Below are 24,130 nucleotides of genomic sequence, written 5' to 3'. Positions count from 1 at the left end.
AACAAACCTCAAAATTCATTTTCTGAAGGGTGAAAATCATCAATTGAGCCACATTGCAAGAATGCAATGGAGGCAAATATTGGAGGTTGAAGTTTCAGGAGTGTGGCCTGTGACCTGAACTGGTGTGCACTCTTATGGTGGTTTGAGCAGTATCTACAAAACACCCTGATGGGCATGTTGCTAATGTTAATTACCCAGATTCACTTTATTACGTAAAATATTTGTATACTCTATATAAATACTACTACCCTTAAACATGGCACAACTGGTGACTAACCACTAATTAATATTGCTACATTCAACAAATGAAGTTTACTCAGTAATCCTAATTGTACCAATCAGATAACATCACCCCCATTTCCACCATTATCTAACTGGTTGTGGAGGGTTTACTGTCACGTCCATTTGTGGGTTTGAGGCTCTTCATGTGTATGCTTGTATCGAATGACACTGTTTCATTTGAAGAAACAAAAAAGCTATGAAAGCAATATTATATATATATATATATATATATATATATATATATATATATATATATATATATATATATATATATATATATATTTCAATATATTTAATTTAAAATATTTTAATTTAAATCCTTAATTTGTATTTAGAATTTTGGATTTTGGATACTGTATTTAAAAATATTATGCAAAAACAGTAGTTTTAGAATAAAACTGACTAATTGGGTGGTATAATGGAACTGGCTAATTGGGTGGTATAATGGAACTATTGTAACAAAAATAGCCTGTTTTAAACATGGAAGATAAAATAGTGTTATATATTTTTATTAAGATTTCAGTGTAAACGTGTGCTAAAAACTGTTACTAAATGTAGAAAAATGTCAAAAAATAACGTAACATGCCGTTAATATATTACTACAACATATCTGTAAAGTACTGTATGTTGGTTCTGGCTGAAGGATTATATAAGTAATAAGTAAGAATTTACACTAGTGACATAGTAATCATCCATCCATTAACTGTAACCGCTTAATCCTGTAGAGGGTTGCAGTGAGTCAGAGCCTAACCCTTCAGACATAGGGGCACAAGGCAGGACTACACCTTGGACAGGACAATTTAGAGAGGACAATTCACCTAGCCAGCATGTCTTTGGACTGTGGGAGGAAACTGGAGTACCCAGAGAACACCCACACAAACACAAAGGAGAACATGCAAACTCCAAACAGGCAGACCCTGGAGCTGTGGGGCAGCAGCACTAACCACCACGCCACCGTGCCGCCCGCATATTAATCATTCATATGGAAATCTTAAAAGTACAAACAAATATTTACAATGAAAATTATAGTGCACATAATTATCAAGATGAATTGCCTTTTTGTGTTTGATGTGAGCAGAGCCCATAGTGAGGAAAACCGTATTAAAATTATTAATTTTAAGCTATACACGCTGATATACATATATTGATGTGTATTATTTAAACAGAAAAGGCAGCTTTGTTATACCTGTGATTTTAACATACACTAATAAGGTGAAAACGAACCTAACGTAGAGGATGAGTTGACTTTTTTAACCTTCTGGCACTACTACGTGGCCATGGCTTTCAGATATAAGGATAATAACCAAGTTATTTGCAATTAGCTACAGGCAAAATGCAACATAAGGCTTTGCTGACACAAAATCATCCAATGATAATCGAAAGGCATCCAATGATAATCCAAAATCATCCAATGATAATCCAAAATCACTTTGGTTGTTCATATTCTATACGTCACATGTATTAGTTATTAAATTGTCTATTGAAAAATATATTGTTGATCAGATTATCAAGAAAAATACATCTAAGTTCAGGTCTTTCAAAAAATTTAAGGTTAATTATGATGATAAATGCTGTCAATCAGATGCTGTATATGTAGTTGAGTTTTGAAATGAAGCACTCACTGTTTACGAGGCTGCATTTACCACGGGTAATATTTGTAAGATTGATTGTTCTTATACAGTACTGTATCTGGATTAAACCAGGAGTCTAGTTAATCTTTAGCAATGCAATTGTTAAGATCTTTATCTGTACTGTAGGAAATTCTGCAGGATGGTAGGCAGCTGGAGCTGTGAAATGAGGTGTTGTCTGGACCTCCCCATGCTGTTTCTGATACTCAGGCGGCAGAGCTGACGCAGAGAACAGGGAGTGGCTGCAAAAGAAAACTTAGACTGTTACGACCCCTTTATCTTTCTTCTCGCCACTGCACCTAAACAGCATTAAACAGTAGACATGATAACTACAGTCTATATATCATTTCAGTGGTCGCTTAATTAACCATTCCCACTCATAAAAAGACTGGAATTCACAATGCATTGTAATGGTGTTGTGATTTTAAAACCTTACTCTTTGTGGTGCTCTGATCTTGGTGTCTTTTGTACAGTAGTTTAAAGTTGCATTTTTTGAACTTGTAGTCCTTTCTGTGTAAACCCTTTGTGAACATTGAAACTCTTGTTTTGTGAACAAGAACAGTATCTGCACAGATTTTCTCTGCAGATTCTCCTCATTGTCAATCTAAACATATCCCTGTTCTTGCACAAGGTGAGTACAGTTTTGTTTACTGTTGGCTGCAGTGAGTGCAACAGTACCTGTAATAAATGGGGTATTTTTACAACTCTGCCCAGATCATCCAACAATTACCATCTACAGGCGTTGCAAAGATCAGGTAAACTTAAGAGAAGTAGACAAACGTTTCAGCTAGTGTTAGGAAATGGTAGCTGTATATATGTGATGAATGGTAGAGGTATATAGGTTATGAAAAAGCACAGGGATACAGAACTAACAGTTCCTACCTTCATGTAGCAATAGGAACTTCTCCACCAGGCTGCCTGGTGCAGCTGCCTCCACAGGTCGCTTCAGGTCCAAGTTTTTTACATTGATGTCTGCCCCAAAGTCCAGCAGTAATTTTACAACCTCAGGGCTATTTTGCTGAGCAGCAGCATGCAACGGGGTTTCAAGGAATTTGCCTTTCTGAACATTAGCTCCTGTGAAAATTGAACAAATTGATGTTCTTTTTTGAGTGTCAAATTACCATTATAATCTATCACATATTGCAGTAGTAATGACTGCTTATTTTGATCTTGCACCAACAGTAAACAAATGTTATGATTGAACTGATTTATGCTGTGCAGTTTTAAAGAGGAACGCAGGTACTGCTAAGTATTCTTTAGGTGTATAAACTGCAGGTTATATATTCGTCCTCTTTTAATTCTTATATATATATATTATATAATATATTATATATATTATATATATCTATATATATATAAATTGTAACATTACAAAGGGGTCATACTTTTAAACTCCTGCTCAACACAACATTGGTTGAGACCCTGCCAAAAAAATATATACATACTGTACTATAGTTGTTACAAAACATTGAAATAGTCCAAAATTATCTTACCTCCATCGAGTAACACTTGTGTGCAATGCAGTTGCTGAGAGACGCATGCTACGTAGAGTGGAGTTCCCAAGTGAGGAATGTTTTGATCAACATCAGCTCCCCAAGATATTAGGGCTGCCACACACTCGCTCCTCCCTGGTTATCAATACAGAATGCAAGTTCTTTACTTTCTAGTTATTTTAATTTTACAGGGACCATGTGTTGCTTGAACCTTTTTGCTATAAATCTCACATCAATACACCCATAAATCAATTAAAGGAGGCAAGGAATACAGTGCCTCCTTAAAATTTATAAGTAAAACACACACACATATACATATATATAATATATATATATATATATATATATATATATATATATATATATATATATATATATATATATATATATATATATATATATATATATATATCAGTTATTGGAAATCCTGGCCTGTGATTGGTTAAAAATATTTGACATCCTTACACCAAAGGGCAATAGTATCCATCTGTCATGTCATCGGTTCACATCACTGTCAGTCCTGCCCCTTTTCTAAGGAGCACCCTTCTCTCCTGTACTCACAACAGCAGAAAATGGCTCAACACAGATTCTGTGATTTAAATGAATTGAAAATGAATTCCAAAACATACTATAAAAGAAAGATGCTCCAAACACTAAAATGATGATTAAAACATCACTGTCACTGTTTTCTGATTTGACGATGTAAATAAATGTGATGGCCCGGATATAAACTGGATTATGCAGCAGTCAGTATTATAGTTTTGTAATACTGGATGCGGTATGAACTTCAAAAACATTATCTGTTATTTATTTATGTTTATTTATTTATGCTGTATCAACTATATTTAAACAAAATATATAAAGTCGTATTTACTATCCAACCTTGCCTCACTTATATTCTTGACTGACTCATATATTAAATATGTATTGCAGACTCAGCCACAGTGGAAAATTAAATGCCCCTCAGGAAGACTATTGTTAATTCAGGGTGATTTGAGCATGGGTTTTAATTGGAGGGGTCCAGAGTTTTTCATCAGAGGAGACAAGCGTCTGTTACAAAGTGAGCTGTATTTTCAGTTTCATATTGTAGCTACCCGGGCACCGTTCTGTGTCTGCTGGACTTTTATGTTGTCCCGCTTGTTTGTCTTGTCTGTCTTGTTCTATGTACATGTTACATGTATTGTTAAGGGGCCACCACGCCACCTAGAATGGGAGGAGAGTACTGCCTGCACAAGAGAGTGAGGGAAAGAAAGCTGAACGAAAGAGAGTTAGAGTGGGAGGGCTCAGATGCGGAGCGGAGCCCAGCCACGGAGCCCTGGGGAAAGGCAGCCTGTGAGATGGGGCCTGTGGGAGACCGGAAGAGGAAGTGGCCTGGGAGAGAGTGATAGTGGGGTAGAGCGAGTGAAGGAAGTAGTTAGGGTTTTATTGTTTTTGTGGCATGGTCGGCTTGAACAAGGACCCTGCTAATTTCACTAATAAATTGGTTAAGCATTGCACCTTGGCAACGCGTCTTTCTTCTCCTTTCTCCTCCAACAGCACATACCATTAAAATATTATGATACTACTTCCTATCTCTGGGAAAAAATCCAGTTGTTTTTTTCTCTGTTAGTATTTGTTTGAAGTCGTAATTATATTATTTTAGCTCTTCCCCAGCACAGGCAAACTCATTCACTCTCTTTTCGCCTGTATGGTATGCCATTATTTTGTTTGCAGTTTAGCAAATTAAGTCGATAGGATGAGCTTTATTTTTTTGTCTGCCTTTCTCGTGCCTTAACAACTTTGTTTAGAAAATACTGCATGCAAAGTATGTTAGTGACGTGATCTTGAGAGCTAAATGCTATATTGATACTGAATACAGTGCATTTTCAAACATATCCTGCCAGTATGTAACAGTTAAGTTTATTAGAATAAACTATGATGGGCTACTGTTTTATTTTCTCTGTTGGCTAGTGTAAAAAATGCATTTAACAGTCAAAATGGAGTAAACCCTGTTTAGACTGCACTTGTAGATGTCTTGATCTATCCCTCCTGCTACTAAGCACTGGACTTGCCTGACCTAAGCACGACATTACTGGATATCCAGCTGATGCACTATCCTTGCACTACTAATATGTAATTGTATATATAACTTGTTGCATCCTTGTTCATATTGTATTTTAGTAGTGTTATTTGCACTTACTGTAAACTATACTGTGTTTAAATATTAATCTTGCACTGTAACCCTGTACAGTACTGCCATGTAACACCTGTAAGCCACCTTGGATAAAGGTGCCTGCCAAATAAATAAATTCTAATAATAACAGTATGAAAAGTGTTGTCAGTCAGAATACAATAATAAGATTATACTGTTGCTGAGGCCTTAATGGGACCCCCAAGCCCTCTGCTTCCCCATTTTTTTTTGGCCACCAGCCGTCACTACCGTAAATGCCATTGAAGTTAGGTTCTCCAAATTCCCAGTCAGTTTTGTGTGGTTAACAGAGATATACTCAAAGTTAATATCAGGGCCTAACAAAAGAAACCTTATTGTGGTAACTTTTAACTAACACAACGATACATACTGTTGACATAGTGTGGAATTGACAAGTTTTGCGTTGTCAAATTTTAACATTTAAGATTTAATTCTATGATAAAACAAAAAAAAATTAAAAAAACATGTGTACTTGTGCATAAAATCTATGCTACCTATACCTACCCCAGGAAGGTCCTACAAGAACTACAACCACATATATATATATATATATATATATATATATATATATATATATATATATATATATATATATATATATATATATAATCAACCTGGGTGACAGAAGCAAGTACATAATCTGCGTAAGCACTGCCCTGGAAGCAGCAAGTTTCACAAGACCACCCTTTCTTCTCAGGATTTCAAGATGGCGTGCTTGTTACGGACGTTTTCATCCACGTTTTCATCGCTCCACACCCTCCCTGCAGCAATCTGGCTCATGGTGTGTCTCAATCAACAGAAATATGGCTAAACAGAATAAACAGCAGTTCCTTGCTGAAGTGAAACCTTCATGCAGGCATGGCTGTTTGTTACTTTATAAATGTAACACGGTGGGGGATAATGAATATATTAAAAAAGATGAAGTAGTGTTATTTGTCTATTTTTTTAACTGCAGGATTTTCAGAACAGTACTCAATTGTTGTTGCCATCTCCTGATAAGGAATAGTTATTATCTAATTGAAAATATATTATATCTGTATTTTGTATCATTTTTAATAATGTACAATAAAATACAACTTAAAAAATGTACATACATCATGTTTTTTCATTCAATAGATGTCAGTGGTTCCCTGCCCTCTGGATCACAGCCTTTGTCTTACCTTTACTGGATGCTTCGTGAATTGGTGAAGGTTGGCATGTGTCTGATTGAGGGTTGGCGCCATGTTGTAATAATATCTCCACACAAGTTGCACTGCCTTGTGAACAAGCATTAAACAGTGGAGACACTCCATCAATTGTAGTTGCATTCACCTGTGATAAATGAACATTTAAACAAACTTTGGAGACTAACGGTGGTAATAACCACAAAAACCTATCAAATAAAAACTGCCAATCCAGATTGACGTATGTGAATAAGGCAGTAAAGCTACACATGCATGATGGTAATAGAACAGTATTTGTTAAGTTATCAGCTAATAGACGTCTTAATTGTGCATTCTGTGGCCAGCACAGCTTCAGGTCACTGAACCCGGGGTTACAGGGACATCTTTGGGTGAGTTTCGGGTTGTTTTTTTAGTACTGTCATTTGTTAATGTGCTGTTTGTACGGAATATCGGCCATTAGAAAGGGCTCTTCTCCGTGTTCTTTCTATTGTCATGGCTATGATACTAGTAAAGGCGGCTGCTGGCAAATCCACCTGACCACTGACTGCGTGAGCTTTGTTCCCTGTCCGGCTTTGTGGTGCCACCCCCCTAGCATGCTACAATACTAGCATTTAACATGTTGTAAGATTAACAATATATAGAGAGGTATTAGTATGTATCTAAATAAAGATTCTTTACATACCTGTATGTGTATATAAGTTGTGTGTGAACAACATGTTGAGTTAAATATAAATATATACTTACATTGGCGCCTGCTTCAATAAGTGCTCTAGCACAGGCTACATGGTCTCCAAGACAGGCTTCGTGCAGTGGGGTGACATAGTCAATGGTCAGGGTGTTTGCATTATATCCCTTCCGAGTGTGGAAAAGACAAAACGTGCAACCATTAGGTTTAATAACACAAACCTCTAAATCAATTATATGTATCACTTCTCAGTTTCGGATTTATTTATATTAGCAGGACAAATCTCATGCATATCAAAGATCTGCAATGATGTTCTGGAAAGATAGCGGATCATACATTCACATCCGTTTCAGACAGCAAAGTCTACTATATACAAAACATCAAATCATTTCATATTATGATGAATGGGGCACAAGAATCAAAAGATTTTTGCTCATGGATGTCTTCACATTCTGAACTATCAGAATAACATGTCAATTAATACTTTTTTTTTTTTTTTAATACCATTTAAATTTACATATATTCTGATTTGTCTGTTATTATTAAATTTTTTTTTACAAAAAGTCGTAATTTAATTAATTTATTCAATAATATGAGTAGTCATAGACTTTTTGTCAGGTATCATTAAAACTTTAAATGTTATTGTCGGGAATACAATTTTTTTTCTTTTGGAAAAATAAGAAACATTATATTTAATCTTATCATAGACTAGTATGAAAAGTATTTTCATACATAGAAACCGGGCCCCCATATATATATATATAATATAGATTATATATATAATATATGGATGTTTATATATAATATATATATATATATATATATCATAATGTAAAGACCTGGGTGTTTTTTTTTACCTATTTGAGCTGTTGTTTTGTAATATGAAACTCTGTTCTTACAAATGTTATTAAATAGGTGCAACAATATGCACAAGCAACTTTTCAAAGACTGTACACACCTGTTTAAGTGAAATACAACACCAGCTGGGCTCAAATATAAAGGCTTGAACCGCAGTACTCTTACCTGGGAAAGCAGAGTCTTCAGAGCCAGAAGTCGGCCCTGACTAGCTGCTTCATGAAGGGGTGACCGATCTGCCCAGGACCCTATGAGAAAACAATTGGGTTCAATTCTACAATTCTACAATGCAAAGCACAATTTGAGGAAGGAACAACAGTTTAGAAATCCATTCAAAGATTGATGCAATAGTCTAATAGATTAATGGATTTTTTTTTTTTTGCTTAGGATCTCGCTGCTCAATTATGTTTCAACCTCTGACTACTGTGAATTAAATCAAGGCCACCACCTTAAAAGATTTTCAACCACCTGTAGCTTCAAAAGGAGGTGATGGGGAACAGTGGGAGAAAACAAGGCAGATCAAGGGAAACAGAAGCTTGGTATTTAATAATTTAACCAATGTCTTTTAACTAAAAATATAGATCCTTCAAATATAAAACAAACCCTACTTAATTGCATTATACTTAATTGCATTAGCCGCTCATGATCAACACAGGGATCGTCTTGATGTCCTTTGGTTTGATTAGAGCAGTTCAAACACCACAGTATGATTTAAGTGAGAACTTTAGCCACATGATGTGTTGCCAGAAATGTAGTAAAGTAAGGGGAATATAGTCAGTAAGGCAGTGGATTATTGAGCTACAAAAATACAGGGTGTGGACAAAAACTTATTTTAATTGGGTGTTGGACCTCCAAGGTTATACATTTGTTATGGAGAGGGATACATGACCTTTACTTATTGTCTCTAGTTCCTTTAGAGAAGTTTAGGGGCTGAAATTGAAAGTAAACACAGCTAGGTTTATCACAAACTCTTACAGTGGGGAGGTGTACTTCTTACAAAATATATGTCAGAGATTCCATTTGGATTTCCATTCGTCATGTGACGGACAGCCCATTGGCACAAGTGTATGTGCTAAGTATTGTAATTTGTTTAGCAAACTTGTGTCTGTAATATTATGCGTGTCATACAAACCTGTATCAATATCCAGGACAACCCCAGCTGCATTCCAGACCTGTCTATCATCCCCTTCAATCATCTATAAGACTAATAGTAGAGGAATGAACTAAAATAACATGCCACATGGCAACATCAAAATATTATTACAGTAAAAACATCCTTATAAAAGGTTACCACAGTAATTAAGCAGTTTGCCATGCTTTCCCCTGCTTATACTGTGCCTTTACTATTATTTTCCATGGTTAACAAGAGTTCCCAACCGCCAAGGTTGTAATGACTCCCTTTCTACATAGAGAAGAACCAAGAGGTGAAAGTTAAGTGGGTAACAAGAGAACAACACAAGGCATGACAACTGCATAGATAAGGTAAACACAGGTAAGCACAGGTGGATTTACGTAACAAAAGAACTGTTTGAAAAACATTAAGTTTCTATTTAAAGCATTCCATGGTTATCAATACAGAATGTAAGTTCTTTACTTTCTAGTTATTTAAATTTCACAGGAACCATGTGTTGCTTGAACCTTTAAATCAAATCTATTGGTTTGCTATAAATCTCACATCAATACACCCATAAATCAATTAAAGGAGACAAGGAATACAGTGCCTCCTTAAAATTTCTAAGTAAAACACACACATACATATATATATATATATATATATATATATATATATATATATATATATATATATATATATATATATATATATATATATATATATATATATATATAAATACTGGTACTTAAACTGGTAGATTACTTTTACACGATATTATATGTACTATATACAATGTATATGAACATTGTGCATAAAAACAGTGGCACTTTTATTTAAAATCAAGTCAGACATCTGTCACATGGCAGAGCTCGCAATCAATGCGTCAACAGACACGGTAACTGGACAAGGGATTCCTTTAAAATAAACATAACGTTTCCCTTGGAATAACCTTGAAGAATGCTGTTTTGTAATGTTTAAATTAGTAATCAGTGCATGTTCAAGTGTAGTGTTACTTGTATCAGTGCCCATTGTTTTGAGCTATCTCCAAGGATACCCATAATAATGAGATTTGACCAAAATAATTTACAAGTTAAATAGTGTTTGATTTAGACAACTAATAATATTGTTATAAAATCATTTTTCAGGATTGGACATTGTACAGATTAAAACAATCATGTACATTAGTTTGTGTTAAACTGGAGGTCTTGTACTTGTAATGTCATGGTATGGCCATTAGCACAGACCAAGGAGACACTTAAACAACTGTAAAATATATAATGAACTTCGACTACCTCAGCCAGTTTTAAAGCAAGGATCCTTACAGTACTATATCTTGAACAAGGCTACTATATTTGTTAAATTGCAACTGTTTTACACACCAAGTATGCCAGCCCTTATCTCTACTATACATCACAGTGCACTATTATTGTCAGAAGTTAACAGCTTCATTCTTTCTTACAAATGCTTCTTTCATACACACATATTTGGAATTGATCCAGATTAGGCAAATGGCCATACACTTTACAGAAAGATTATTTACCGCTCCACGTGGAGTGCAGGATGCACCCTATAGCCTGGAGATTGCAGGTTTGAATCCAGGCTATGTCACAGTCGACTGTGACCGGGGGTTCCTAGGGGGAGGTGCACTATTGGCTGAGCACCACCCGGGTAGGAAGGGCTTAAGTTGGCAGGGGAATCCATGGTTCACTGCACACCAGCGACCCCTGTGGCCGATAGGGTACTTGCGGTTTTGCAGTGAGCTGCCAGATTTGTGTTGTCGTCCGGCACTATATGTCTGGTGGCCTTGCTGTGGATCCGCAGTGCAAAAAATGACAGATTGGCAGGGGCACGTTTTGGAGGACGCATGTTCCATCCTCCAAGTTGGCCGGTGGTTGCAAGCATGAACCGGGATACAAATAATAATTGTTCATTACAAGATTGGGGAGAAAAACCAAGGTAAAAAATTGGTGACGACTAAATAAAAAAATATATATATATTTACATGATATGGGTGTGTCTTGCTCCACAGTTAACTAATCTGTGACAGCATAAATAACATATTTTTTGCTCTAAAGCAGTTCAGTTGTAACTGTATAAACAATAAAACATTTCTTAACTTGTTTTGCACAAAAACACAATAAGCAATTACTATTCCAACAGTATAAAAAATATGTATATACATTTTGAAAATAACACATATTTTAATAAGTCTTCTTGTAGGGTATGCTGTGGTAATATAAATAGTAAAGAAATACCAACCTTGGCAAGTAAGTATTCCCCAGCTTGATTTCTTTTTAGCAGGAAAATTCTCTGTAATTTCTTGACTCCTTTTCCTAGAAGTCTGCTCAGTGTACTTGCTCTCTATGGAAGGGACCTTCGGCATGTTTCTATCAGCCTTTCCTTCCTGCAAGCCCTTGGCAGCATGAGATCTGGCCTGTGTGTTTGCTGATTGGGTGCCCTGTTGTTACATTGACAACAGCACCGAGCTGCGTTTAGTAACACGAATCACCAGTGCTAAGGAGCTGCAGTTGGGGGTGGTGGAGAAGGATTGCATTGCCATATTCTATTTATAAAGCAGGTTAAGAATCAACTTAACCTCTGTGCTAGTATTAACTATTTAAGTGGTGATCTGCTACCAAAGCAAGTGCTTTAATCTATTCAGCCTCTCTGGATGATTAGCAACTGTTATTTTTGTAGACAGTCTTTTTGTAATGCTAATCCAAAACAATGAATTGACATGACAGTATATCTGTATATATATATATATATATATATAATATATATATATATATAGTATAATATATATATATATATATAGATATATATATATATATATATCTATATATATATATAATTCTTTAGTTAAAGATGACTTTTTCATCAGGTACAGTAGTTCATATTGCTTTCTTTTTACTCACAGTGAACAAGTACAATCTTAAAAGGACAGTGAGGTACTGGTGAAGATTTAGCAGACATTAGGTTAGGACTCCTATAAGAAGGATGAATGCTTTAAAATGAATCCAATAATGAAGGAAGTTAACCTTCACACTTCACAATGACCAGTCACCTGGGTGGGATGTTTTAACACACCTAAAAGACCAACTCCTATGGTATTTGTGTCCCTGTGTCCCTCCTCCTTCTCTGTAGCAGGTTCTCTACCCAGAGATGTCACAACCTGCCCTTATTTGGTTAAAGTTAATCAGCAGCTGGCATGATCAAATAATATGTAAGTAACCCATAATTAGTATTATAACTATTATTATTATTATAATTACCTGACAGTTGGTAAACTATGAATACATATGTTGCCATCCATTGAAACTAGATAGTAAATCACAATGTACACTTACAGCTGATTATACTCACAGATGAATTTGGAGGGAATTTGTAACAGTGCTTGTTTCGTTCCTCCACTGTTATGAAGCCAAATAATTCCAACGAGGCAATCAGAAACAAACAAACATAAAACACATAAAAACAGTATGCTCTGGATTTAACGGTCATCAGGTGAGATTATATGCGCACATAAAAAAAATATATAAACTGAACCCTGCACCACTTTCCCCTTGCTCTATTTTTTTTTTTTCTCCTTGACTTGGTCCCCTAATAGTCACTATCCGAAATTCTCCTAATTAAATAAATTAGAAAAAATAATGTTTGGTTTCAGATGGTTATAATCTTAGTAAAGTCATCAGTAACTTACTTTGAGTGTAGGTTTTTTTTAAGCTTCTTGCTTTGAGTGGCAATATATGTGTCATTATGCTAGACATAATACACAATGACTGCACAAATCTATTTATATATTTGTACATATGTCAAGTAAGGTTAAATTATTTAACATGTGGCCCTTGCGTCAAAAAGGGGGATAAATCACTTGTTTTACAAATCGGTCTTATGTATAGTTGCCTGTGGACTTTGAATGATTTTGAGGGAGATTCTCAGGAGTAATGCTTTTACATTTAGAATTCAGTCAACTCTACTGTAATTACCAGCTTGCTCCAATAAATAAAGCTATGAGGCTACAGTGAAAGAGTAATGACAATAGTACTTCTTTTAAATTCAATGGGTGGCTGACCAGTAGGGGCGTCTGAAGAAGCAATGAGGTAAACAATCCAAGGATGATTTTCCTCTGTGGGAGTGCAAATGCTTCCTGAGGGTCCCCTGCCAAGATCATCAACTCTGCACAAACATTCAAACCACACTCATGACAGCCCTCTAAGTGATGGTGGGGTTTTTTAGGTTTTTTTTTTTTAACAAAACACAATGCAGTTTAGATAAACTATAGATAAACTATAGATAAACTTGGTACCAAATCACTTCCTGTGTTGTATAACACATGGTCTGTTTGTAGCTGCAGTATTCTATTTACTTGGGATGAGATTCCAAAAGTACACAGTACATAATTAGGTACCATACCACTGTGACGGGGTATGCCCACCACTATATTTATTATTATTATTATTATTATTATTATTATTATTATTATTATTATTATTATTATTATTATTATTATGTAAAAACTATGCTTTATTGTTGTTGTTTTGCAGCGTGGATGGGGTTAAATTCCCCAACCATCTGAACTTGTGTGTAATGTGGCTATCTCCAAACTGATTAAGTGATTACTAATTTGGAGATGGTCACATATATACAAGCGCATCAGCCACTCATAAGGTTGGTGAGGAGAGAGAGAGAGAGATAGAGCGAGAGAGATAGAGATCTATCACAAAGGTAAACAATTGCAACTTGTGCTGTGGATAGGCCAGCCCGATACTTGTTTGTGTATGTATATTTGTTTTGGCTTTTGTTTTGTTTATTTATTTAATAAACACGTACCCAGTGCTTCACCCCACAGTCCTGTGCTTCTGTTTGCTTCCTGGTCTGTGGTGTCACCACCAAGCCATCACAACCACAAACAAGAAACAGCCTTTACTCTGTTGTACTTGACTAAATGTTTATTACTTTAATGCAGATATACAAAAATAACTAAATACCTTCAGGGGGGATCCTAATAAATTAATTACTAGTGCTAATAAGAAAGAACATGGATAAAGCCTCTTTTTAAGAAACCAGACATACAATATTATATTTTGTCTGTATTTTGGAAACACACATGACATGAGTTAGTATGCCTCGACTCACAGAAAGTTTGTTATTGCTTTACTTCTTAGGTCATTTCACCCTAGCAGTGAATTCAGGGTCAAAGCATCTTACTGGGCACAAAGCATGTCAGTCATTAGGGGAGCCACTGGTTGATTACTGCAGGGCTAAAGGGGTGGAGACAATTTCATTCTAATGGTGAAATTATCCAAGAAGTGCTAAGAAAGGCTGTAATATGGTTTTAAATCAGATGAAAAATACACGCAGGTATGGACCACTATGTATTGTTTGCTTAAGCATGTTATTTTGGACGCCTCATTTGAGTCTACTGACATATTACTTCCACAACTGTAAGAGATAACTCCCCAGACTTTGGGGGCACCATTATGTAAAGTGCATGCCGTATGGCCTCTGAACAGGGGTGCATTCTGGTAATTGGAGTGCATGTTTTCATTAAAACAAATCAACAATAAAAAATGTTTTTGCTCCAATAAGACAACTGCAACTTTCCTAATGGCCTGTCAATCAGCACCATTGCCCAATGGCTGAAGATGTGTTTTCTACATTCACCTTTTTAAACAACAAAACACATTTAGATTCATTTCCCTTGAACTGCATTACCAAGTTTCAAAGTTAAAGCCTCACAATGGCTTGTTTTATAATTACTGTATAATATCTTCCATGGACATGCTTAACATGCACAACAACACGTAGATCACTGTCTATTTATTTTTCTTTTTTGTGTGCAACACAATTGCAACACTATTTATTGCACTTCCACTCCCTACAGAGGCAAAAGTGTTATTTATTTAATGAAAAGGCAGTTCTACAGATAGCATATTTAACAATAGTATGTAATGTGCTGTAAATATTTGACCTAATATCTAAATACATTGAGACATGTTAATTACAATTTCATTAAGTATTTTATCTTGAGATAACTGTCATCACATAAAAAGTTAATACACTAAGAGTGAATGTGGAGCAATGTTTATTTGTTTCCCTCCAAAAAAAAAGTGATTTGAATTCTAGACTAAGGCCAGACTGAACTGCAACATGTCTTCTCTGTAGCCTCCAAGGTAATTATGTTTACTCTACGAAAGGGAATTATAAATGACAAATGCATTACAGTACTGCAGCTATTCACAAAAATACATTTATATCAGGGCTTCTCAAACTCGGTCCTGGGGACCCCCTGTGGCTGCTGGTTTTCGTTCCAACCCAGCTCTCAATACCCTTAATTGAACGGATAATTTGCTTAATTAAACCTTTTTACTTGTTTTCATAATCCAGACTAATTTGCTTACCAGTAATTACCTCTAACAACAAGGCCACAGAGATTGCTTAAATACAGCAGAGTGGAGGCTACACTCACTTAACACACTGCATCTAAAGGGTTAAAGCAAGTAGCAGTCCAGTAGCTAAAAAGAAAGAAAAAAAGTATTTAAAATGACACTTACTTGCTTCTTCAGTAACTCCGTAAAATTCTGCAGCTATCCGGGCTGCTTCCTCACGATTTCCTTTGACTATGTAGAAGTGGCTAAGTATGGCAAGGCTGATTTTCACAAATAGCTTAAAACAGAAAAGTGCAAAAATTGTGAAGTAGATATTCGACAAATGGAGGGCAAAAGGCTTGTTTTCCACTACCTCAGTCATTGCTTCTTGTCAGACGCTATTAATGTTTTGGTATGAGTCTCTGTTGATGGTATCATATGCCACGGTCCAAAAATCCCCATAACAGCTGGGTCCTAGCATCAAGCAGTTCTAATACCTAACCCTGTATTCTTGACCTGCTAACTTGATCAAGTTTAAAAGCAAGACTTTGATAACCAGAACAATATTTGATTAGCAGCACTGTCATTATTATTATTATTATTATTATTATTATTATTATTATTATTATTATTATTATTATTAAATTAAAGTTCAAACTTTTTACCTCTTTAAATGTTGTCATTGATTTTATTCAGATTGTAAAAACAACAGTTTGTTTTCAGACAGATTATAACTTGTAAACTCTGAGTCCACTAGAGCAGGGGTCTCCAATCCTGGTCCTGGAGGGCTGGTGTCCCTCCGGGTTTTGTTCCAGTGGTAACCTAAATTACTTAATTTGACCAATTAAGCTTTTAATAAGCACTTAATTAGATACTGGCCCTCCAGGACCTTGGAGACCCCTGTGCGACTGTATGATGCTTTCACTTCATGTATCACTTGTAACGTATTATGACTAGAATCAGTCTACATCGTTTAAATTATACAATATAAAATAATGTACAGCTAATCATCCATTGATAAAGCCAAAATTACAGAAATGACTAATTCTGTTAAGAAATAAGTGAAGTACTTGGACTTCAATATGTCCATCTGTTTGTTATATAATCACTGTAGTCATCATTGCATTAATCTAATATATGTGCAGCACTTTTTCAAATGTGCCATCAGCCACAAATATGGTGCACCACCAAATAACCAAACATTGTTTCTAGCTAACTTTACAATGTGACATTTTCTTTTTCTTATATATATATATATATATATATATATATATATATATATATATATATATATATATATATATATATATATATACACGAAAAAAATAGATTTATGTGAACTCACAATTGCTTCTTCCAGCTTTCAAATGAAGTCCACCAAGACAGGGTCGCACTCTCAAAAATGTAGGCAGGACCACTGTGATTTTATATTTAAAAAGGTTCTTATAAGTTTATTTCATTAAACACAAGCATATAAAAATGAAGTTTGGATGAGACAATGTAATATACTATTGCAGTGTATTTGTTTCCAGGTAAAACAGCTGTACACTGAAATTATTCTCCTAAACCCAGAGGTGGCAGTGTGGGTTTGAATGACGCACAAAAGCTTCAAACCGGAAGTGTTTCGGAATCGATGTTTTCAAACCTTCTACGTTTGTAATTCTGCTTCCCGTTGATGTAGATAGCCAGTACGGTGGGTGTAAAAGCTCTGGTTGATAGTGTTGGTCATTCACTGTAAACTTTAAGTTCTTATTCTTGTAATTTGTCTGAATCTATCAAAAATGAATACCGTATTGTCGAGGGCGAATTCTCTCTTTGCATTTTCTCTCAGTGTGATGGCGGCTCTCACATTTGGGTGCTTTGTCACCACAGCTTTTAAAGACAGGACCGTTCCGGTTGATATCCAGGTTTCCAGAGTGATGCTGTAAGTATTTACAACAAAATACAATTATTTGTGAGAATCAGCATTACATTTGAACTTGCTGTTTACTGATTGTAAACGAAACGTGATACTGATAGAACGGGTAGCTAGCTGCAATTAATTGAAAATGTTGTTATGCAATATTGCAGGGAACTTAAGCTTTTTTATTATTATTATTTTGCATAGTACTCTTAAGAAGCAACTCACAGTAGAAAATGCATTTTTAAATGTTATTTAATAGGAGCTTAGGTTCAAGTATAAGGTTCTGACCGACATATTGCTTAAGTGTACAGTGGGGTACCATATGGTATTTTATCGTTTATTTAAAAACTAAACAATTATTTATAAAAGATCATGGTTGCATATTCACAAAGGAAGGGTGCAGTATCTGCAAGTGTAATACGTGTTAAGTTATTTATTTGATGAATTAGCACATTATTTCCGGAGTTCGCTATAGCGTGAAGAGGTCCATCCAATGGCAGTCACACACGCTAACCACACAACTGTAGCAGTTCTAAAGCCGCTTAATGTTTTGCATTGCGGAAGGCCATTCGGGTCAAAAGCGCGCTATTTAGTAGACGTGCTAATTTAAAATGTACTACTTGTTGTAACTGTATATTAGTTACTAATGTGGCCAATCAGATCACTGCATGAAAAGTCAATTAATTTAAAGAACATAGTGCGTGTAATTATCCAATTAAGTCACACAATGTGTTCGAGCGCTTTATATATATATATATATATAGATATATATATTATATATATCTTATATAGATATATATTATATATAATATATATATAATAAGGACCGTGGCACAGAGACAGAGTTAACACGGTCTGTCTCAACCCCCCCCCCCCCCCCCCCCCCCCCCCCCCCCCCCCCCCCCTTTTTTTTTTTTTTTCTTTCTTGATTTGACTACGCGAAGCTGTTAAAATAGCTATATAACCTACCGTAGTCGTAATTTAATAGTTAAACATCGGGTGTAATTAATGGAGATCTTAGCAAGTCATTGTTTTTTGTTATTGTCATTGAACAAAACGTATAAAAAGAGGTTAGAAAATGAGGATCAGTTATTAACATTTAAATATGTATGTGTTAATCTAGTGTATCTCGGCTGGTGGCACCGCATTACGAAGATAAAATAGTAAAACATTAAAAAAAATAGACAATTAAATGGTCCCGAATATGAAACCGATTGTGAAACACAATCCATAAAATGTGTGTTTTTATTTGTGAATGGCGTTAACACAACCTAAGACGTTACTCTGCTGCTAACTTGTTATTCACACTTGTATAGTTTTGTACAAAATACAGTCTACAATAGTGAAACCTGGAATTTTACAATTAATGTTTCGGACCCGGAAAATTGTCACAGTTTTCATGACGTGGGTAATCCTAAATCGACAGCACTCGGCTAATATATATTTGTACTTGTATTTAGTACAGGTATTGATTTGGACCAATCAGAATACATAAAAAAAAATAAAATAAATAAAAATAAAAATAAATCTACGTTCTAAATAAATGTAAATTTAACTACTCATGTTCTAATTAGGGGCTGGCCATTTTAATATAGAATATAATAATAATCTATTTTTATGTAGTGCCTTTTCATAGTGGACCACCATCACAAAGCCTCACCCGAAAAATGGAGCACAAGGCCGTTACAAGCCTGTTTCTTTAACCACTGGACCACACAGTCTCCTATTTTAGTAGTACCTGCATGGGGACTTTTTTAATTTCAGACATGAAATGTGATTTAAAAATAAACAAGAATCAGGTATCAAGACTAAGGAAAATCGCAAATCATGGCAACTAGAGATTTTCTTCTATTGTGCAAATATAGATTTGCTGAGTGCTGCCGACTTCGAGACAGATAGTGTTGACTGTGACACGGCTCACTTTGTATTAACAATTTACACAATCGTTTTTATTTTATAATTATTTATTTCAGTTTTACACAAATATTGAGTTACCATAGCTAATGTTACCTTCAATGTCAGATCTTTCAATACGTGTTTAAAATTAGATATTATTTAGTGGAGTTACCACTGAGTTAAAGTGATTTCTAAGGCTCTGAAGCCGCCAATTGATGCTCGTCTTGGAGGTTTAGGGTCTATCCATCTTTCATTAGACTTTACCCAATGCCAAGTCCCTATACTGCCACGAATAGGGCAGGAATGGCAGATGTAAGGCGACACTGAATTGGATTGTTTGTTACACGTACTATTTTCTTTAAATTTGTTGGTTCTCATTTCATTTTCAGCAGTCTTATTGGCCAGATGAGTACACATAGTTATTAGAATTACAACACATGCTTAAGTCAAATGAAAATATGTACTGAACGTGTTTTTGTCCCAGATGGCCTTCCATAGGCATACACAGGTGATGCTTCAGTACGATTTGTGTGCCTTAAACTGTGGAATGATTGATGATAAATGTATGAAATATAATGTTAAGTGTATAGAACACAGAGCCCTACTGTGGATTAACACCTGGACTGAAGAAAGAGAAAATATTAAATTTATAGAAAAGAAAGTGGTTATTTATTAAGAATTGTTTAAAATTATGTTTGGCTGCAGGCTGCAAAACATGGCACAGTTGATTACAGGATGAGCGTAGCTCTACCAATGGCATTAAACCTTAGCAGGGCCCATGCTTTATGCACAGCTTGTATAGGTGGTTAGAGTGATGTTGGCATTAACTGTAGGTTTAACATTACTAAAGCAATTGATATGTATTTAGCCTAGAGCCTGTAGTTAAAAAGGTGCTAAGCAAATTTACTGACTTGTGTAAATTACAATTCACAAATTATTTTCCTCCTATAAACCAACCAAATTTAAAGAGACCGGGGGTTCACACAATCCATATGTCCATACAACCAAAATAAAAAATAGTTTGTTGCAACTGTCCAACCCTTTCCCAACCCCTTGTGTTATTCATCTGACCCACAGTTTCAGAACACCAGAACCAAATTGTTTTTTAGCCTACTTTTTGTTTAGTTTTTGTGCAAAAATATTTAGTCTAATCATTAAAACTTTCTTGATTTAAAAACTCAAATACTGCCCAGTACCTCGCTTCTTAGCAATAAATAAAATAAGCTGTATTTTGTGAAGGCTGTTTTAATATAAATCTACTGTTTTGTTGTTTCATTGCAGAAAAAATGTAGATGACTTCACTGGACCCAAAGAAAGAAGTGATTTGGGTTTCATAACTTTTGATGTTACAGCTGATATCCTTTACTAGCCTGATGCAATTACTCTATTGTACTAAGAGGTTATTATTGTGAGCTCTGTTCAGTTGATTTTAAACAAGCTTGATCTAAACACCTGCCTCTTAAGTGTGCAGCTACGTCACAAGTGCAAATACAGTAGGCTGTGACTTTGCATGGTTATGGTTTAGAATTTCCCCTAAATTAAACTACACTGACGGCTCTGGCTGCAGATAGCCTTTCGTCACCTGTACATCTTAATGCACTCCTATGTTGGCTGCATATGTGCTTTTGTAGTAAATATCATATATACCCCTTTAGCTATTTAGTAGCGTGCTGTCAATTATTTATGTTAACATTATGCGGAACCTTTCACTTTTGGCCTCCAGTCAATGATCTAATGTGGATAAACTGTTATACAGTTAAAGTACACACTTCCTGTTGTGTTAAAGTAAATCTGTGACAGCTGTAAAATAAGCCCATCATCTGTTTTTAATTTTTCTCAAAGTAGGAATATGATAAAATTGTGTACAAATACAGTTGTGCACATTTTGTTCCTATTTGTTAAAAGCTACTTAAAGGAAATATACCATTCCCCAACTTTCTCAAGGTAATGGTTGTATTTCAGAATACGCAATTAGCTGTATGAAGTAATAGGTACAATATGTCCCATGAAATACTAGTTGAAAGTATCTGTTGTTTTTCTTTAACTTTTCCCACATTTGAGGCCAATATTTGACTGGAATGTCAAGCAACTATTTTTGTACTTATCAGCCGAGTATGAAACAAAAAACAATGTAAGTACTGGTCTATTTTGCCTAAAACTACTTGTTGGCATTCCTTGTTCTTTCTTTAGGATAGTTATATATTTTGCTTGTCCTTTTAATATGTAAGTGAAGGTTTTTACCATGAAAAAGCTAGATTTGTCTTCCTGGTAGTATATATATAAACTCTGGTTTAATAATGTTATTAAAAACAGTTGAATGAGGGATGCAATGTTTTTTTCACCAGATATCTCCAGTACTTCAGGACTGAATATTTAATGACTTGGGTTTTCTTGCAGGCCTTGAACCAAGTGGTTTTATGGGATAAGATAATCCTTAGAGGGGAGAACACAAACCTTTCTCTAAAGGACATGAAATCTAAATATTTCTTTTTCGATGATGGTAATGGTCTTCGGTAAGAACAGCTTTATATTGCACTGAAAATATATTACAATTACAAACTCTTAATAAGCTTCAAAGTGACTCGCTCTGCAGAGTGAAACCGACCCTCTGTCACATTTAGCTTTTCACTTCCAGCTTTTATGATAAAACTTTTGTAAATATTTCCATCCGTGTATTATAAACTTTGCACTTGCATGCAGTACCATCTTGTATCAGCAGATGGCACAAAACATTCAGCTTTCTTTTGTAAACAGTTTTTGTACCTTTACTAGTGATGGACCCCTCCTGTGTCACTGTAGCCATAAGTCATTTTTGTCACATTTATTTGTCGAAACAAACATGCAGAGAGTACACTGATTGTCTTTACTGTCAAATTACACACATTTGCTTACCTGGTAAAGCTAGGTAAATCTCTATAAAGCAGTAAGTGGTTGTGTTCACAGTTCAATATGTAACTGAATTGTTCTCCAGCCTCACAGTATTCATTTAACCTGTTAAAAGGTGCCTACTCCCCTCCCTGACTGAATAATGGACTGCTGCCAAAACTAAAGCGTGCATGTTTATTTTTCCAAAACAGTTTATCTATTTTTGCATTGCTGTATTTGTGGAAAGATTTGCTTTTGTGTTGCACATTGTAAAACCAAAACTGTTTCTTGTTACCAGGGGAAATAAAAACATCACTTTGACACTGTCGTGGAATGTCGTGCCAAACGCTGGAATCCTACCTCTTGTTATGGGTTCAGGACACACATCGGTTCCCTTTCCAGATGCTTATGAGGCGACAAAGAGCTATTAAATTGTCTGTAATTTGTTTGCAAATTGGTGTTCTGTCTTTTATGGCTTTTAATAAAAGTTTACAACCTGGCTTTATGTAACTTGTTTGTTTTTAGTTGTGTGTTTTCTCATGACGCTTGAACACCTGTGTTATAAAATATATATTTATCTGAATGGGCATCACCTTACAGTAAGCAAGGAAAGTGTTCATTTATCCCAATTTAATAGATTTTCTGCTGTGCAGACAAAAATAAACTCTGAGCATAAATGAAGTGTAAATGATTTGGACCCTTTTACCTGCAATGTTTGATACAAATTTCTTTGAAATTTCCATTTAATGGATTTTTTTTTTTTTTTTTTTTTTTTGGTATAAAGTGAATTCACGTGCGTGTGTGTAAGTGACGGGCTGTGCGATTCCCATGATATATACTATGCCTGGGGTGGTGGTAAGGCCCGAGGCATAAGCAAAGGGTCTTTAACAACCCCAGAAGTGGTATGTATCGTCGGAACCACACGGCCCAAAGTGGTTTATGCTGCTTATAACGGGGTTTAACTCATCGGCACAAAAGCAAGGAAATGTGGCATTGAGGTTTTTAACCCTAACTCACCCCCCCAAGCAGCCAAAGGAACCAGACAACAAAAGCTGCTGTGGACTGCCATCATCAGGTAAGACATAGAACATGCAACTCTTTCCAGATGACACAAGAGACATCCATCATCATGGTCCACCGGAGCTGTAGCAGTGGCTATATATTTGCACTGCAACACACACACCCACTTCAGGACTGCAGTTCCAAATGAATTTTACTGCATTGTGGTGTTAATGCAGCTACAATGATTCTTTCAATCTAGTGTAAAGCTGCAGTTACAATGTAATTTTATTACAGGCTAGTGTTAATTTGTAGTTGCAGTGTGATTCTATTACATGCTACTGTTAAACTGCAGTTGCAATGTGTTTTATTTACTGTTTTTTTTTGGGGGGGGGGGGTGTTAAACTGCAGTTACAAAGTGATTATATTAAATGTAATCTTAAACTGCTCTTACAATGCAATTCTGCAGCTCAGTTGAAAATGTCACGAACATGTCTATTAAAAGGAGGCAACTTGCGTTAACGCTCCAAAACCATATTCTGTGACACTCCATGGTCACAACTATTACCCTTGGTGCCAAAGTGTGTCTAACAAAATTTAAGTGACCTACACTAACGTCGTGATCGTAAGTTTGTTCGGTATTTAAACACAGTGAGTGCAACTTCTGTACAAGATACATTATATTACC

General features: G+C 35.4%; 2 protein-coding genes across 4 annotated transcripts; one reads left to right on the top strand and one right to left on the bottom strand.

Moving 5' to 3' along the window:
• Window positions 1–706: 706 nt before the first annotated feature.
• Window positions 707–16,161, bottom strand: LOC121320720 (ankyrin repeat and SOCS box protein 5-like). 3 transcript variants are annotated; one of them, XM_041259321.1, is made up of 8 exons: window positions 11,668–11,754; window positions 9,427–9,498; window positions 8,463–8,542; window positions 7,499–7,606; window positions 6,752–6,902; window positions 3,404–3,538; window positions 2,793–2,984; window positions 707–2,152 (listed from the first exon to the last, which is right to left on the bottom strand). In XM_041259321.1, exons 2-8 carry the CDS (start codon window positions 9,488–9,490, stop codon window positions 2,025–2,027), a joined length of 858 nt encoding a protein of 285 aa, XP_041115255.1. In that variant the 5' UTR covers window positions 9,491–9,498; window positions 11,668–11,754; the 3' UTR covers window positions 707–2,024. The 3 variants fall into 3 exon arrangements, with proteins under 3 accessions (XP_041115255.1, XP_041115238.1, XP_041115247.1); XM_041259304.1 differs by lacking the exons at window positions 9,427–9,498; window positions 11,668–11,754 and adding an exon at window positions 15,966–16,161; XM_041259313.1 differs by lacking the exon at window positions 9,427–9,498 and having other exon boundaries at window positions 11,668–11,813.
• Window positions 16,162–17,400: 1,239 nt separating this feature from the next.
• Window positions 17,401–22,943, top strand: LOC121320713 (signal peptidase complex subunit 3). Its single transcript, XM_041259292.1, has 5 exons — window positions 17,401–17,703; window positions 20,860–20,933; window positions 21,633–21,709; window positions 21,976–22,091; window positions 22,742–22,943. Exons 1-5 carry the CDS (start codon window positions 17,561–17,563, stop codon window positions 22,872–22,874), a joined length of 543 nt encoding a protein of 180 aa, XP_041115226.1. The 5' UTR covers window positions 17,401–17,560; the 3' UTR covers window positions 22,875–22,943.
• The last annotated feature ends 1,187 nt before the right edge of the window (window positions 22,944–24,130 follow it).

Source organism: Polyodon spathula, chromosome 1 (assembly GCF_017654505.1).
Source record: "Polyodon spathula isolate WHYD16114869_AA chromosome 1, ASM1765450v1, whole genome shotgun sequence".
NCBI classification, from domain to species: Eukaryota; Metazoa; Chordata; class Actinopteri; order Acipenseriformes; family Polyodontidae; genus Polyodon; species Polyodon spathula.
The sequence above is the reverse complement of the archived record's forward strand: the minus strand, read 5'-3'. Positions and strand labels throughout refer to the sequence as shown.

Excerpts from the sequence above, each read along its gene's own strand:
- LOC121320720 (XM_041259304.1), bottom strand. The coding sequence starts at position 16,161 with ATGACTGAGGTAGTGGAAAACAAGCCTTTTGCCCTCCATTTGTCGAAT. Across the intron at positions 8,543-15,965 it reads CGGAGTTACTGAAGAAGCAA|GGTCCTGGGCAGATCGGTCA; the intron begins GTAAGTGTCATT and ends GTTTTCTCATAG. Across the intron at positions 2,153-2,792 it reads GTTCCTATTGCTACATGAAG|CCACTCCCTGTTCTCTGCGT; the intron begins GTAGGAACTGTT and ends TTTCTTTTGCAG.
- LOC121320713 (XM_041259292.1), top strand. The coding sequence starts at position 17,561 with ATGAATACCGTATTGTCGAGGGCGAATTCTCTCTTTGCATTTTCTCTC. Across the intron at positions 17,704-20,859 it reads CAGGTTTCCAGAGTGATGCT|AAAAAATGTAGATGACTTCA; the intron begins GTAAGTATTTAC and ends GTTTCATTGCAG. Across the intron at positions 22,092-22,741 it reads GATGATGGTAATGGTCTTCG|GGGAAATAAAAACATCACTT; the intron begins GTAAGAACAGCT and ends TCTTGTTACCAG.